The following is a 15,179-nucleotide window of genomic DNA, read 5'->3' on the forward strand; positions in this document are numbered from 1 at the left end:
GGACAAAATGCGAATTGAAAGAATAACACAAATGTGTTTTTGAACAAAACACCTGTCTTGAGTAGACTTCAATCCAACATTTGAAGGTCACAGGGAAACTCATTTGCCTCTCGTGCTGCCAGTTCAACCCACTTTGGCAGATGACCCACTCAGTCACCCAGTTTCAACTTAGTTTTGAATACACCATTGTGGATGCATAGGAATGTGGATAAAATGTCATTTGTCAGAAGTGGGATTGGAAACCACGCCTCCAGGAAAGACTGCGACCTGAACGCAGCACCTTAGAGCGCTCGGCCATCCTGACAGAAAGTGGAAAATGCAAACTGCAATATGGAATGAATGAAATAATTCAGTGGCAAAGTAAAACGGCTTCCACAGGAGCTCCTGGGTCCTGAGTTGTTGCATTTATTTTTAACGTTAAATACACAGTCTGTGTACATGGCAGTGAGAAATGAATGTCATTTTTCGAAAGGACAAGAAATGGACCATAACACCACAATATTACTTTGTCAGTCTGTTTCTGGTGACACATTCAACAGCAAGGTCCCACCGAGATTTGAACTCGGATCGCTGGATTCAGAGTCCAGAGTGCTCACCATTACACCATGGAACCAACCACAAGGGTGTGCTTCCTCAAAATACCACTTGACATCGCCTGCAATACCAACTGTTGCTATTTGGAGGTTCATCTTGCTGGTGTTCCAGACTGCATTGCCAAAATAAACATGAACCACGAGGAAATCATGAAACTCCAGGTTTATTCAGGACTGTCGAAATACATCGTGTGACCTGAGAGCACAGACTGAGCGCACCGTCCTTAATTTGTCAGTTAATTACCGCTTCAACAAACATGCCACATAATTATGTTGGCAGAATTTCTCCCACTGTAAAACCCGCCAGACTGATTTCTTAGACATGAAAAATTCTCCAAAACCCAAACACACAGTTGGGGTCAATACAAGGTTAACCAGGAAGAATCCTGTTCCTGAACCATGTATGGAACAAAATCCACAGTGAAACTATTGGTATTGGTATTTTTCCCAGTTTTTACTAGTTTTCAGAGTTTAATCCACCTGCTTGCATTTACCGTCCTGATGCAAGGGTCGTGTCCTAAGCGTGCTTGCTCTCTCTCTTCCAGAGACTGAGGTTGAAGTGAATCAGGGTCATAGGGCATGTCTGCTCTCATCATTAATTCAGTGTTTTTAACTAAAAATTAATATTTTTAATTCAAAACTATTTTATATGCAGATATTTTAACTCATCATCACAGTTTGTAGGATATGATTTGTTATTTATATTTTAGTTGTTATTTATTTATATGGAAGTGAGAAATGAATTTCATTTTTCTAAAGGACAAGAAATGAACCATAACTACATAGTGTTTCTTTTTCAGAGTGTTACGTGTGACACATTCAACAGGAAGGTCCCACCGAGACTTGAACTCAGATTGCTGGATTCAGAGTCCAGAGTGCTAACCATTACACCATGGAACCTGCCCAAAACTCTGAATGAGTGAGAGAATCAATGGCACTCATCTTGTACGAGGGACTCCAGTGGTCGTCTGGATATAATTTTCACAAACTCATATGTTTTCAAATTTTTGGACAGTGACACAGTGCTCTTATTTGAAGGGCCATGGGATGTGAAATATGCCAAACCTCTGAGATCAGAGCATTCACTTTGATCTTCGCGTATAGCTGGTGTATGGCTACTGCGATTATGAAGTTAACAGACAAAATGTGAAATGAAAGAACAACAACAATGTGTTTTTGAACAAAATACCTGTCTTCAGTAGACTTTTTTTTTCAGACAGCCTGCAGGAGACCTGCTGTAGGCTCCACCAAGTTTTGAAGTCAGTTCACCGGATTCAAAGTCCAGAGTGCTAACAGTTAGCTTTCATTAGCTCATGTGAAGTGTCTGTTTGAAGCTACGTGTGTCTGACGAGACAGCCTCCCCATTGGTTAACATTGAAAGGTGAAAAGTAGGTCCTGGACTTTGAGGGCTTACAAAATGCAAACTGTTTGAGTTATTACAAAGTTTTTAATAGCTTTTGTTCATCACATTGTCATGAGTCATGTAATAAATGTTGAGGTCAATACCATGAACGCCCTAGGAGGAGACAGAGTTTTTTTGGGGCCCAAAATAGAAACAAAATTGTCCTTTCGTGTCCATATTGTGGACTTCCTGTTGGATTTAGGTCATAAGTGTCTCCATATCATTTGTAGGTATTGTTGAGATGAATACGTAATAAATGAATATGTATGAACTAACTTTAGTACATAGTCCGGGATGCTGTTCAATTTTTGTGGCCCCCTGGCATTCAAGTTCATGTAATCAATCTTAGCTGTCAAGCACATCTTTGATTTGAGGAGAGTTATGGAGAAAACTTGGAGTTTTAACTAGTGGATTAATTTCAAACCCAAGGCGAGGCCATCAGTTCAATTAGACCAGCTTCTTGGTGTGAGAGATTAAGCCACAATCAACGGTCCCCGTCCTGTGTCCTTTTTACACAGACAGGTTAATGGTGTTCAAAGGGAGACTTTGGCATTAATTCCCTCATTAAAGACTGACACACCCTGATTTGTCTGCAGTTTGAGTGAGGTTGACGAAGCAGGGAGATTTAGAGGGGGAAAAAAATACTCAGGTGAGTCAAACCACAAATCTTGAGAATCCATTCTGTCTGGGTAAAAGTGCTTCAGAGCACCTTTAGGGTGAATATGACAGATAAACTAGAGTTTTAAACTTTGCCTTTGTCCTGACTCAGTTCATATTTGATCACCAATAAACAAAGAAGGGCACGATGGAGGCATCGTGTTGTTGCCAGTTGGGTAACAACATGTTGTTTTTTTGTCTTTTTGCAGAACCCTCCGGTTTGACATGAACAGTGTTTGTGTTGGTCAAGAGTGACATTGGAATGAATAAAAATTCATAACCATGAGACCGAGAGGCAGGAAGTGAAATGATTGCACATGATGGAGACAGGTGCCAGCGTGTCAGGTGCTAGCGTCCTGGCTCTCCGTGTGTATCACTTCACATATCGAAAATACAACAGCAACACAGGTGAAGACTTTGATCAGGATGCAGCTCTCACTTCATCCACCCCTGTCTGTGTGTGTGTGTGTGTGTGTGGGGGGGGGGGGGGGGCATGTGTTTAGAGACGTGAGAACATGCAAGCTGGTCCAAATTCACTGTGGTCAAATCAATATTTGATGTCCAAACATGAATAAATCAAACGTGCAGAAAAGAGATCTGGGGCCTCATGTATCAATACTTGCGTGGATCTCATACTAAAAAACTGCGGTCGCAAGTATCGCGAAAGTTGCGTACGCACAAAAAAAATCCAGATGTATCAATATGTGCGAACGCCGGAAACCACGCACGTTTCCTTGATACATCCCAATCAGCGTGGAATTGAGCGCAGACGTCGGAGCGACCGGGCCCGCCCCCGTTACGCCCACCTATAAATACGCAAATTTATTTAAACCAACACTTGAACATTATAAGAAAACATATTCTACAATTCTACAATTTCATTTAGCAGACGCTTTTGTCCAAAGCGACGTACAACACAAGCAAGAACAAAACATACAGGATGATGCAAGCAACAGTCAGGCTCGCTCTCCTAGAATGTACCAGACGCTGCATAATAGAGAAAAGAAAGGTTACGTTTTCTTTCAAATCTTTCTTGGGCTAAAAAGCAATCAGCAGCTCATCTTAAACAGTTTTACAGCTCCGAAGTGACTCAGGATGAAGCGTGAGGTGCGACTGTCCTGTAGAGGGTAGTATTTTACAACTAGTACCAAAATTCCGGAAGAAGAAGAACTCCACGCTCTGCATAACAATAACTAGCTTAGCCTGCTAGTGTTGATGCTAATGCTAATGCTACCTGGGATGGAGAGGGTCCCCTCCTGTGACTGACTGCTGGGTTCTCTACCGTTTTCTTCACCAACAACCATGACGACTTGCGCTGGAGACAACGACGACCCGTTCCCGGTTGACGACTGTCTGTTTGCTGAAACGTTCGCTCAAGATAATATTTACAATGTAATGGGTGAAGAGGTGAAGATTAGGCAGGTGTTCGGGGCTAACCTCGGTGTGGCTGCCCCGGTGTGGGAAGCTGTAAGAGAATATAATAATAATAATAATAATAATAATAATAATAAAAAGACCTGCTGTAGGAATGTGCGGCTGCGCATGAAATACTACCGTGAGTCCTCTGATACAAGTGTGCATTGGTGTGTGTACACATGTAGGCGTTGCACCTGTGCGGGTTCTTCGAGGAGCAATGTGTGGAGGTGAGGGGGAGGCGCGTCATCGAGCTGGGAGCAGGGACCGGTGTGGTCGGAATAGTGGCTGCACGCCTGGGTATGTTGATGTCTGTGTGCGACGTGGAGCATTCATGCAGCATGTGTAGGACGAGGATCCACTCCTCACACCTCCCTTACATCTTGTTTAGCTCATCTGTGGCTCCATCCCCCTTCTCACCACCAGAGGCGCTGCAAACCTCTCTGCAGCTGCTTTTAATTTAATTTAATCTTTTTATTATTGTTATTGTGACCGCGATCGTCCAACTTTTCCACTCTCAGGCGCTGCTGTGACCCTAACGGACCTTCCTGTGGTTCTCTCACAACTTCAGGCTAACGTCTCTGCTAACATGCCAGCCGGTGGTTGGCCCTCTGCCCCTCCCACTGTCCTCCCTCTATCCTGGGGTGAGGACCACATGAACTTCTCATCTGACTGGGATCTGGTGCTTTGTGCAGATATCGTTTACCTCCCAGAGACATACCCACTGCTGGTGCAGACGCTCGCTCATTTGTGTGAGAGTGGAGCCGTGGCGTATCTCTCGTCCAAAATGAGAAAAGAGCACAGGACTCCGAGTTTCTATGAGGAACATCTGCCGAGCAGGTTTAATGTGGAACTTTTGCATCATGATGACAAAGAAAACATTAATATCTACAGAGCATCTCTAAGAAAAAATCAGTAAAAGCAGGGTGGCGTTTGATAGAGAAATAAGGGCGAGTTCAAAGAACTAGAGATCTTCCATTTCACGTGAAGGTTCAGAGTTTCAGATCCTCATTTTTCATTTTGGCTACGGAATATAATGTCAGTTTAAGACAAAGTTAGGAGATGAGGTTAGAGTCGCTGAATTTGTGTAACAGATACTTGTAATTTACTTGCTATTTATATTTGTACACATGTCAGTGTCTCCTTTTTAAATGTCTATTTCTACAACTTTTTTTTAAATGTGTCATTACAAATGCAATAAAACTAAAATTTGTGTGACTTCTGAGAGTCTGTAAAGTGTTTGCTTAGTTGTATACACTATGTATTGACTTAAAATTATGAATGGTTGTTAATTACAAATGCAAATACATCCTTTCCAGTAAAAATAAAATTTTAATCAGAATTTTTTTTGGGTCACCAGTCCATCACAGGACCAACACATAGAGACAGACAACCATTCACACTCACAGTCACACCTACAGTCAATTTAGAGTATCAATCAGCCTCGTCCTCTCTTGATGTCTTTGGACTGTGGGAGGAAGCTGGAGTACCAGAGAGAACCCACACAGGAACAGGGAGAACATGGAGACTCACACAGAAAGATCCTCTGATGGAGCTGGGGCTGGAACCCAGAACTTTCTTGCTGTGAGGTGACAGTGCTGACCACTGCACCACCGTGCCGCCAGTTGTAATGTCACATCTGATCAAATTCAGCACATAAAACATCCAGCACAGAGATGGTCAAGTGGAATAAATTGAACAACATTTTTTTGGAACAACTCTACCCCCCCCCCCCAAGTTTTTTGGATTCAATTACATTTACAGTTCATTTTTGGATTTATAAATCAGAACTTGATCAAAATAGTTTCAAGTGAGATACGTGAAACCCAAAACAAAGATCATCCCATCCCCACCAGCTTTTCTGTCAACATCAACAGATTGCAGCCCGGCAGCCTGCTGTCTGTCCGCGCTTCATCCCCTCTCTCCTGCAGTCTGCTGATGTACAGACTTTCTGTTCAGCAAAGAAAAGCCTGTTTGTTACGCTGGAGAGTTTTAAAGAAAGGGAGACAAGCCGTCCGCTGTCCGTCTCTCTCCCTGCAACAATTCAGCCGACAAAACAACAGATCCCCATTTCCACTCTGAGCACCGCCCACATGAATCTCATGTCATTGGTTACTGTGATATTCATCATTATTGTTTCAGTTATGGATGAGTGATGAGGTCAGAGGGACACAAGCAACAACAATTAGTTGGAATGTACATTTTGATTTACTTGAGATGGAATTCTCTAAACTTGGAATTTGAAAAAAAAGGGGGGACAGGTTATTATATTCTGATGATCAGACTGATGGCAAAGTTACCATTAATCCCCAAAAGAATTATGTCATAAAGCAAATTTAGATGCGAATTAATTTTGAATGTTGTTCTAAATCTTCTGCATCACATTTGAGAACCAAATTCATAGAAAGCTGGATTAAAAATGTTCGCTCGGATTAATTTCTTTGACTTCAACAATAAAACTAACAGTAAACGGTAAAAACTTAATTAACAAAAAACTCCTCTTTACTTGAACTCAACGTGCTGATGGGACGAGAGGAGGATGACCTTACTGTGTGTGTTTGTGTGTGTGTGTGTGTGTGTGTGTGTGTGTGTGTGTGTGTGTGTGTGTGTGTGTGTGTGTGTGTGCGTGCGTGTGCGAGGGATGATTGAGTGGGAGGGAGGATGAACACACCACCGTCCTATTAAAACAAGTTGTCCTGTGTGGACCTCATTAGATCTCATGTCACCTCATGAGCAACAAGGAAAATAATTTGTAACCAGCACTGAAGGTATGAGGGAATTCTGTTTGTGAAACTGTCTTGATTTTATGTAAAATTGCTGATGATTAAACTAAATATACATATTGTGTTGGCATAAATAATTTGTTTGGGTTGAAAAATTAGATATGAAGTACTTTTGCCTTCATTGTTCCAGATCTGTAAATCAGAACAAATGATGGAGTTCTGGCCTGGAAATCAGGGGCAGCTGCCTCCGTACGCCAAATTTGGCACAGTCCCTGGCAGAAATTGTTCACATAAGTGAGTACTCTTCCTCTGTGATTTGGCTTTAGAAAGTTAATGTTTTATTCTATGTTTGCATGATAAAACACTTGCTGCATCACTGCAGTCTTACTTCATTCAAACTGCAACCCAGAATGAATATCAGCAAACTGCTGTAACTTTATCTCTGTTTAAAGTAGCTTTTTTTTTTCTATACGGGAGAAGAGATGTTTTCTAAAATATCAGCATAGATGAAATGCTCTGTGGTAAGGCTTTGATGTGAATCTAATCGGTCTTCCACTCGTCTTCTCCACAGCTATCATGACAGGCATCAAGCAGCTCATTATCCTCCAGTTCTCTATGGTGAGCAGCAGGATCATGGCAGGGAGTCCAGCTACTGGACTTTACCAGGATCAAGAACAGCGGGGACTCTCCAGGATTACACCCACTGGCCTGACCCGGAGCTGAGTGCCTCAACTTCCGCTCACTTCCCTTTGATTCTGGACCGTCACACTCAGCAGCACCAGGGCCTTGGAGAGTATGACCCTCAAGACTCCAGAGACAGAGAGTGGACAGCAGCTCAACAAGCGGCCAGAGAATATGAGAGAAGATTTCTGAGGGAGGACTGGCAGAGGAGGTGGGAGCCCTGCAGTCCCGTCTATTACAACAGGGAAGTTTCCAAGAGGAATGACAGCAGCTATCGAGAGCTGGAGGCTTGGGCGGCTCGCTACTGCCATTCACTGCCGAGGAGGAGACGTTTAGAAGCAGAGATGAGGGGAGCCTGTCAGGGGCTGCTGGAGACCGGCAGGACTGGGGCAGACCCACGGGTGTCAGCGCTGCCACAGGTCAGACAATCTTCTAGCATGAGAGATTCAGGGCTATGGGACAGAGCGGTCAGCCAGCACACCCATTATCCGCCACAGCTTCCTGACACAAGCAACATGTTTGACAGTAAAGAAAAGATTGGATACCAGAGGAGGATGTTCAGTCAACCTCCAGGTTATATTGCACCTCCTCCCTATAACAGCCCTCATAAAGGTTCCCCTGTAATACAGCACTCTGACAATAGCTGGGAGCAGGAAGTTAGGAGACAAACCTACCGCTCGCTCAGACGGCAGCATGTCTCTGCAGATCTGGAGGATAGGAAAAGGAGAGAGGAGCAGACCTTCCAGGGACCAGAAGTTCATCAAAAATCACCAGACGGACTCCAACGACAGGACAGAGATGCATTACGGCAAAGCAGTCCTCACAGTGTCCAGAACACACACAACCAGCATGAGTGTTTGTTGTCTCTGCAACAAACCCTACAAGCAGCTCAGAATGCAAGTATTAGCATGGAAAAGTCAAAAATCATAGAAGGAAGGAAATTCAGATTAGACAAAAAGACAGGTGGGTTGACCATATTCTGCCTGGTGTCTAGGATAGCAGGGACAGCAGAATCCCCATCCTTGTCACTTTGCACTCAAATAAACAATCAAAGCCCAGAGAAAGAAAATGTTTCTACGGTCAGAAAGGACATTAATGAAGTGAACAAGGTTGCAGATGAAGTAGACTACCGAATACCACCACTCACAGAGCAGCCTCTGTCCCAGCCGTCTGGTGGTGGAAACCTCAAAGATACCCAGACAGAGGTGCCAACCTGCACAGAGAGTCAGCTCGGAGAAAATCTAGCAAAGATAGACGACACAAACATTTCCCCAGAAAAAGCCAACAACATTGATTCTACATCTGAGAAACAAACCGCTCCATCAGCACCGCCTGTGTCAGCCAAATATCCTTTGTGGAGGGAGCCGAGTTTCACAAGCAAGGCTGAAAGTGAGAGTCCACTAGATGTTGACATAAGCACAGGGGACATTAAGAAGGACTATGAACCTGAGGATGGTAAGGGTCTCCTGGTTATTGACACAACCTGTGTTGTTGTAAAAATGGAGATGATTCCGTCACCCCAGAAAGAGCATGTTCACTATCTAGACTCCACAGAACACATTGAACACAGTCCACCAGATATCCAGCCGCCGGCCTCTCCTGAAGGTGTCCACGCAAACAGTCAACCTGCAGCAGCTGACCACAACACTGAAATAAACCCCTGCCGAGTCAATGAGAGTCCACAGACTGAAACAGACTTAGATCTCATGGAGAAAAAGGTCGTAGAGGTAGAAAATGAAATCCCAGTTCCCGAGAGAGAAAGTGTGGAGAAACGTGCAGAAAGAATCCTAGGAATCCCTCTGCAAGACTGCGTCCCTGAGCTGCAACCTGAAGATGCAGCATCCCATCTTGATGTGGGTATTCAACATCAAGATGAGGAGGTGGAATCTCTAGTGTTAAATAATCAAACCAGTGATGAAAATGAGAACTTCTCCAAGGACGCCACGGAGGAAGAACACTCACTGAATCACCTACAACTTGACCAAAAAGAGGACGCTATGTCTTTGGGTGAGAATGACGAGCCTGGAGACTTGGTGGCAAACGAAGGTGGAGAGAATTTACTTCATACTACGGAGCTGGTGTCTGAGGAACTGAACGCTGACTGCCAAACTACACCAAAAGTTGAAATGACCAAAGATCCTCTTGCTGAATCTACTGGTGAAGAAAAACAGTCCCTCTCCAGTTTTATCTTACCTCCACCCTCCCCGGACAGCGGAGAATCCAGCCTTGTTCCTACGTCACCCTCACACAACTCAAACACAGATATGGAATCGAGACCTGAAGCCACATCCCTACATCACACGCCATCGCAGCATCTGCCATCTCCGTTTCCTCCTGGGTCTCCTGAGCCTTCGGCGAACCTTCATCCTCTTGATTTAATAGTTGCAATTGCAGAAGCGATGTCTGTTGTTAACTTATGTGATGAGGGCCAAACATCAGAGCCAGTAGAAAACAAGACCAGCAATGCCATTAAGGACCTTGACGAAGACGTGAGTGAAGAGCCGGTGTCGCAACAGCAGTTTGAATGTCGCCAAACCAGTGATATAAAGAGTAACATGACTGAGGATCAGTTGCCAAAAGAGGGTTGTGAGAATTCTGCAGATGTTGTAGACAAGACACCTGAAATATCCAAAGAAAATCTAAATATTTTGCAGAAATTATCTGAATGTACCCAAGCAGAAGACAAAGAGTGCTGTATGATAGGAGAACAGCCACAACAAGATGCCATGGAGGAATCTACTGAGCTTTTGACTGAGAAAGTTGAAATATTTGCAGGAGATCGAACAGAGAGTCCAGCTGAGATAGAGGTTAAACCTGTACCACCACTGTCTGATCACATTGAAGCAGAGCAAGCTGTCCGTCTAAAAGAGACTGAAATGCAATCAGATAAGTGCGAGGAGGACTTTGAAGGTCTTGTGGAGGAGACTATAGTCAAAGAAAATGCTAAAGACTGTCAAACTCAAGTGGAGATTTCGCAGGATTGTGAGCCGTCTTCCCTTCCACCACTGTCAGAGACAGATTACGAAGTGTCTCAATCCCTGTTTTCCCCTCTGCCATCACCAACCGTGAACAAGGTTCCTCATTTCACATCCAATTTTCCCTTGACTCTAAATCCACATTTCCCAGAAATTCTCCCTCCTCCTCTTCTTCTGAACTCCCCTGAGGAACCCCTCCAGTTGTCACCTTTGTCTCCCTCTGAATCACAACCTCCCTGCTCTTCAACCCCTCCTCCTCCTCAAGAGGAAGATGGAGATGTTTCCCCTGATTCACCCCACAAAGAGCCTCAGTATCCTAAATCTCTGTGGGACGCAGTGAATCGTATTAGGAGGCATACCGCACCTGACTCTGAGAATGAAGAGGAGGAAGTGACTGAGCTGTGGGATCCAGTAGGGGAGGACTTGAGTTGCTCAGATGTGGTGGAGGAGGTGGACATCAGCTCTGAGGATGTAATGTCTAGTTGTGGGGAAGTGAAGCAAGAGACAGCTGTGTTGTCTGCTATGCAAGGAGAGAAGGGAGTCTATGATGGAGCAGGGCAACAGGAGGTTGCAGATGAGGTGGGACAGATCCAGACAGATCCATGTCACGCACAACAAGCTGAGGAGGACACGCTGTCCTGCAGCAGCACCAGTAGCCACGACTCTGGGGACACTGTTATTGTAGCAGATGAGGAAGAGGAGGAAGAGGAGACAACACCTGATGTAACAGAAAGCAAAAGAGAGCTTGATGAGGAGTTTCAGACAGCTGGAGGAAGGCGATGTCGCCCTGATGACATGAGACACGAGGACGGAGATGGTTACCGAGACACACGTGAGTCATGTCAGAGTGAAACGGAGGGTTTAGCAACGGTGGAAATGATGGAGGAGGAACAAGCTGGAGCAAAAGAGATCAAAGTGGACACATCAAAGGATGAGGATGTCTAAAAATGTAAAGTAGCTGGAGGACAGATTACCTGGTCAATGCCCCTCCAACGACACAACGCCATATTTCGCACAATCATTGATGACAAAATAAATGGCAATTTATTGCAATTTCTTAGCTTTGCCGATACAAAACTAATGCAGTTCAACACATCAACAGATTTGATCCTTCCTTTAACTCCAACAACATAAATGAGACAAACTGGGCCGTTGGATCAGCAGTAGTTTTATCTAGGAGAAACTAATAAATTGTCAAATTGGAAGATGCTGTTCATTTTTCCGTTTTATTTTACAGCTTTTACAGTACAACTCCATGGCTGGTTTTATTTGACAAATCTTTTCTTGTGTAACAGACTTTGTCTCACTTTTTTTTCACATCTTGCATCATATCTATGTTTTAGTTTTCCAAAATAACTTGCTAGACCATGTGCAACTGTGAGATGATCAGATTACTAGCATAAAAGTACCCTATGTTGCATTAAGCAGTGGATCCGTGGTTGATGACACATTCGATGTAAGTAGACTGAAGCATTTATTCGTGTTGTTGTCAACTACAACTCCTCCTCTGGCTGAGGTTGGACGAGCCGTTAAAACCTAGTTGAAATAACGTAAAATGTGTTTTCACAGTAGAAGTTCTAATTGTTGAGAAAAACTGTACATTAATAAAAAAGCTTTTGCGTATTTGACATGTTTGCACACTGCTTATTCGACAGCGAGTTATAAGGTGTTAGTATTAACAGAGTTGGCCGGTGCGGTGATATTTCTAGTGAAATGTTCTTCAGGAAATAAAAAGATGAAGTGAATTAACAAAAAAAAAAAAAAAAAAAAAATGTTGTGGAAAGTTGATACTGGAGTCTTTCAGGGTTTATTGTCCCGAGTAAACTCTCAGACTGGTCATCCAATCATGTAACAGCTTCAGAGAACCAAACAGTGGACAAGTCCAGGAAGATTTCACATTGTTTGCAGTCCTTTTGCGCTGTCTGACTTACAGGTGAGATGGAGTGACATTTGGGATCCACTGTGATATTGGCTTCATCAGCATCAGCGGCTATTGGACCTTTTTTTAAACGCATATCTGCATCCATCTAATGGATGGCACTCATAAGAAGCCAGTAATGGGATTTAGATTAAGGGAATTAGGAAAATAAATCTGTTTCTAATTCACACAGATGCCAGATGTTCCTCAGTATGGATACCACATTAAATGGTTATTTATCAAAACCAGTAAATATGAGCTCTTGGTCAACATCAGTTTTAAACTGCTCATGTATCCAATTGTGACAAAAAAAAAGTCTAACATTGAGCATTTTATAACATGTATAAGTTCTTTAGACTGAGTTTAAGAGCCAGAAGGTAAACCTGTTGATGTGCAGATAAATTTTCAATGACTGAAGACAGAATAAGATGCAGAAAACTGACAAAACTTTATATAAAAAGGGGACCTTGGGGAGACGGTGCACATGAGACAGTACGTTCATCTTTTTCACATGTTCGAAAAATAATGATAGCAAAAGTACGTCCAATACATCAATGATACAGCATGAAGATTTGACTTTGTGCAGTACTTTCATACACGTTCAACAATCGGAGTGCGAACTTCTTTACCCTTGATGAGAGTCAACAAAGCTCTTTAAATATGAAACGGTGCAGCAGCTAGCTTTGTGTTAAAAAAAGATGTGATTGTGATTCTAACAGTCACGCAACATGAAGTAACTGACTGAACCATCAACACCAAATATCCTGAGGCACCGTGAGAGGAAACGTGTCTTTTTCAGATTTGTTCTTCAGATGTTAGTTAAAGTTGTATAATGCAGGAAAAGCACCGAGAGGCCAGAGGGGCCTGGATCTAGTTGATGGACTCGTCTTGATGAAGTATAAAGCTTCCTGCACATAAATAATCCTGCATAAAGTTCGGTATTTCAAAGGAAGTATGATGTCGTTTCACAGTTTTCACTTTTTGCCTTCGTAGGAGGGAAAACAGGGCTGATATACATAAAAAGGAGTGACAAAATAGAAAAGAGTGAAGTGGACCTCAAATTCTCTACAACCAAAGGTTTAACACTCTTTAGATTTTTTTTTTATGCTGACTTTTCTATTTCTTTTATTCTAGTATTTGCATAAATCTTCTATTGATGCCATGGCGTAACCGATGATTATCAGCTGAGGAGAGCTGGCAGCCATGGCGGGAGGATATCAAAGTTCATCGTGAGGCATTTTCAGAGCGTGGTCACAGAGGTCTGCAGTGCACACGGGACAGGAAGATCAGGAATTACGACAGCACATTCACTGAAGTTGGTCCAACGTAATCGTGTAAGGAGAGAAAACGTACCCGTCCTCCTGCTGCAGAGTTTGTCTTTGACATTGTCTCTCTCATGAGCGAAGAATTCAATGATTTCGTCTTCGTGCTGCTCAACAATCGTTTCACACTGGAGGAACGAGTTAAAATAAATCATTACGCACTGCTAATGTGCACTTGCTTGCGAATAATTAAGGGATTTCATGAATTGAGCTGAAGAGAAAACTGAACTCACAGCAAACTTTAAACTGGCTGTAACTCTTGAATCCAGCGCAGCCTCTGAGAGATCCATGGCCTCACCCTTGCGAGATTTGACCCTGACGTACGACTTCCTGTTTGTGTTGGAATTGGTGCGCTCGCCGTAGTCCTCCATCCTGTCACACACACCGTCCATCAGCTCCAGAAGGTTCCCCTCCGAGCGCGCCAGAGGAACCTGGTCATCAAACAAACACGATGATACAAAAAAAAAACCATAATATCATCAATATAGATATGAAACTAAAAATGAGATTCAAAAATTGTATGAATTTTATTGATTATTCTACATATGCTTTTCTTACAAATCTGTTCCTTGAGAAACACCCTATTGCTGACATCCAGTGTTACAATGACCATTATAAATTATCTGCATGTAAAAGGGAAAAAAGGAAAATAAATCTACAGTAATTTCTCATTTTTAACAACCCAATCCACTGTAAATTAAAAGTAATGTGGGAACAAGATTCAAAGAATAAAAGATTCAGTGTACAGAGGTTCACCACAGGGATGCAGCCTCACCTCTCTGATGGACTGGCTTCCATCCGGGTTGATCCTGAACGACCCAGTCTGGATCATTTTCTTAGGATCTATCTGGGAGATGGCCCACTCCATCTCATCGACCAGAGCCCTGCAGGCTGGACGGGGATCAAATGGAGAGAAAAAACACATCAGGAGGTTTCAGAGCTGATGGTCCACCGGCGTGCAGCAAGTTGAGGGGCGAGGGTACAAACCTCCACATCGGATGTCCTGTCCTTGTCTGGCCGCCTGGCAGGAGCTCAGGAGGAGACACAGGAGCACACACGGGGTAAGCAGGAGAGCCACTTCCCTCATATTGCATCTAATAAACGCAAATGTTAAACGACAGGGCTGAGACATTAAGCTGGATAACACAAATGTCTGTGAGGAGTTAGCATGTTTGCTATCACGGATAGCTTGCTCCGGCTCCCTGTCTCTTCCACAAAGGAGACCCGACACAGAGGAGACACAAAATCACACAGTTACAGCAACTTTTCATTCAACTTACCAGTTTCTGAAAGGTTTTTCGGTCCCTTCAAGCTGTTTCATCTCACTCGGCGAAATGTGGTGACGTAGCACCTGGACAGGATGGAGGCGAGCTCGAGACAGCGCCCTCGTGTGGACGGGAAGAAAGCAGGTTGCCACGGTAACGGTTGTCAGGTTTGGAGCGCTCGGAGAATTCAGGAGGTTTCTCAGGCCGATATAGAAACTATTAAACTTGCC

General features: G+C 43.5%; 3 protein-coding genes and 2 non-coding genes across 7 annotated transcripts; 2 read left to right on the top strand and 3 right to left on the bottom strand.

Moving 5' to 3' along the window:
* Positions 1–541: 541 nt before the first annotated feature.
* On the bottom strand, positions 542–613 carry trnaq-cug (transfer RNA glutamine (anticodon CUG)). Its single transcript has one exon. It is a non-coding gene; the product is annotated as a tRNA-Gln (tRNA).
* An 808-nt stretch (positions 614–1,421) lies between these two features.
* trnaq-cug (transfer RNA glutamine (anticodon CUG)) lies at positions 1,422–1,493 on the bottom strand. Its single transcript has one exon. It is a non-coding gene; the product is annotated as a tRNA-Gln (tRNA).
* A 2,388-nt stretch (positions 1,494–3,881) lies between these two features.
* Positions 3,882–5,273, top strand: LOC147267893 (EEF1A lysine methyltransferase 3-like). 2 transcript variants are annotated; one of them, XM_086200706.1, is made up of 3 exons: positions 3,882–4,119; positions 4,254–4,365; positions 4,587–5,273. In XM_086200706.1, the coding sequence occupies exons 1-3, from the start codon at positions 3,955–3,957 to the stop codon at positions 4,982–4,984; spliced, it is 675 nt and encodes a 224-aa protein (XP_086056832.1). In that variant the 5' UTR covers positions 3,882–3,954; the 3' UTR covers positions 4,985–5,273. The 2 variants fall into 2 exon arrangements, with proteins under 2 accessions (XP_086056832.1, XP_086056833.1); XM_086200707.1 differs by having other exon boundaries at positions 3,882–4,044.
* Positions 5,274–6,783: 1,510 nt separating this feature from the next.
* On the top strand, positions 6,784–12,128 carry LOC147267894 (uncharacterized). Its single transcript, XM_086198994.1, has 3 exons — positions 6,784–6,833; positions 6,979–7,082; positions 7,360–12,128. Exons 2-3 carry the CDS (start codon positions 6,997–6,999, stop codon positions 11,387–11,389), a joined length of 4,116 nt encoding a protein of 1,371 aa, XP_086055120.1. The 5' UTR covers positions 6,784–6,833; positions 6,979–6,996; the 3' UTR covers positions 11,390–12,128.
* On the bottom strand, positions 11,476–15,084 carry cnpy2 (canopy FGF signaling regulator 2). 2 transcript variants are annotated; one of them, XM_086199001.1, is made up of 6 exons: positions 14,965–15,056; positions 14,672–14,715; positions 14,460–14,575; positions 13,918–14,115; positions 13,716–13,812; positions 11,476–13,623 (listed from the first exon to the last, which is right to left on the bottom strand). In XM_086199001.1, exons 1-6 carry the CDS (start codon positions 15,003–15,005, stop codon positions 13,580–13,582), a joined length of 540 nt encoding a protein of 179 aa, XP_086055127.1. In that variant the 5' UTR covers positions 15,006–15,056; the 3' UTR covers positions 11,476–13,579. The 2 variants fall into 2 exon arrangements, with proteins under 2 accessions (XP_086055127.1, XP_086055126.1); XM_086199000.1 differs by having other exon boundaries at positions 11,480–13,623; positions 14,672–14,778; positions 14,965–15,084.
* Positions 15,085–15,179: the final 95 nt, after the last annotated feature.

Source organism: Aulostomus chinensis, chromosome 3, assembly GCF_037954235.1.
Source record: "Aulostomus chinensis isolate RoL2024-O1b breed Wild chromosome 3, RoL_Achi_v1.0, whole genome shotgun sequence".
NCBI classification, from domain to species: Eukaryota; Metazoa; Chordata; class Actinopteri; order Syngnathiformes; family Aulostomidae; genus Aulostomus; species Aulostomus chinensis.

Coding starts and splice junctions, on each gene's coding strand:
- LOC147267894 (XM_086198994.1), top strand. CDS start 6,997: ATGATGGAGTTCTGGCCTGGAAATCAGGGGCAGCTGCCTCCGTACGCC. Junction 7,083..7,359: donor GGCAGAAATTGTTCACATAA/GTGAGTACTCTT, acceptor TCTTCTCCACAG/CTATCATGACAGGCATCAAG.
- cnpy2 (XM_086199000.1), bottom strand. CDS start 14,771: ATGAGGGAAGTGGCTCTCCTGCTTACCCCGTGTGTGCTCCTGTGTCTC. Junction 14,576..14,671: donor ACAGGACATCCGATGTGGAG/GTTTGTACCCTC, acceptor ATCCCCGTCCAG/CCTGCAGGGCTCTGGTCGAT. Junction 13,624..13,715: donor ACTCTGCAGCAGGAGGACGG/GTACGTTTTCTC, acceptor TGTGCACTGCAG/ACCTCTGTGACCACGCTCTG.
- LOC147267893 (XM_086200706.1), top strand. CDS start 3,955: ATGACGACTTGCGCTGGAGACAACGACGACCCGTTCCCGGTTGACGAC. Junction 4,120..4,253: donor CTGCCCCGGTGTGGGAAGCT/GTAAGAGAATAT, acceptor GTACACATGTAG/GCGTTGCACCTGTGCGGGTT. Junction 4,366..4,586: donor AATAGTGGCTGCACGCCTGG/GTATGTTGATGT, acceptor TTCCACTCTCAG/GCGCTGCTGTGACCCTAACG.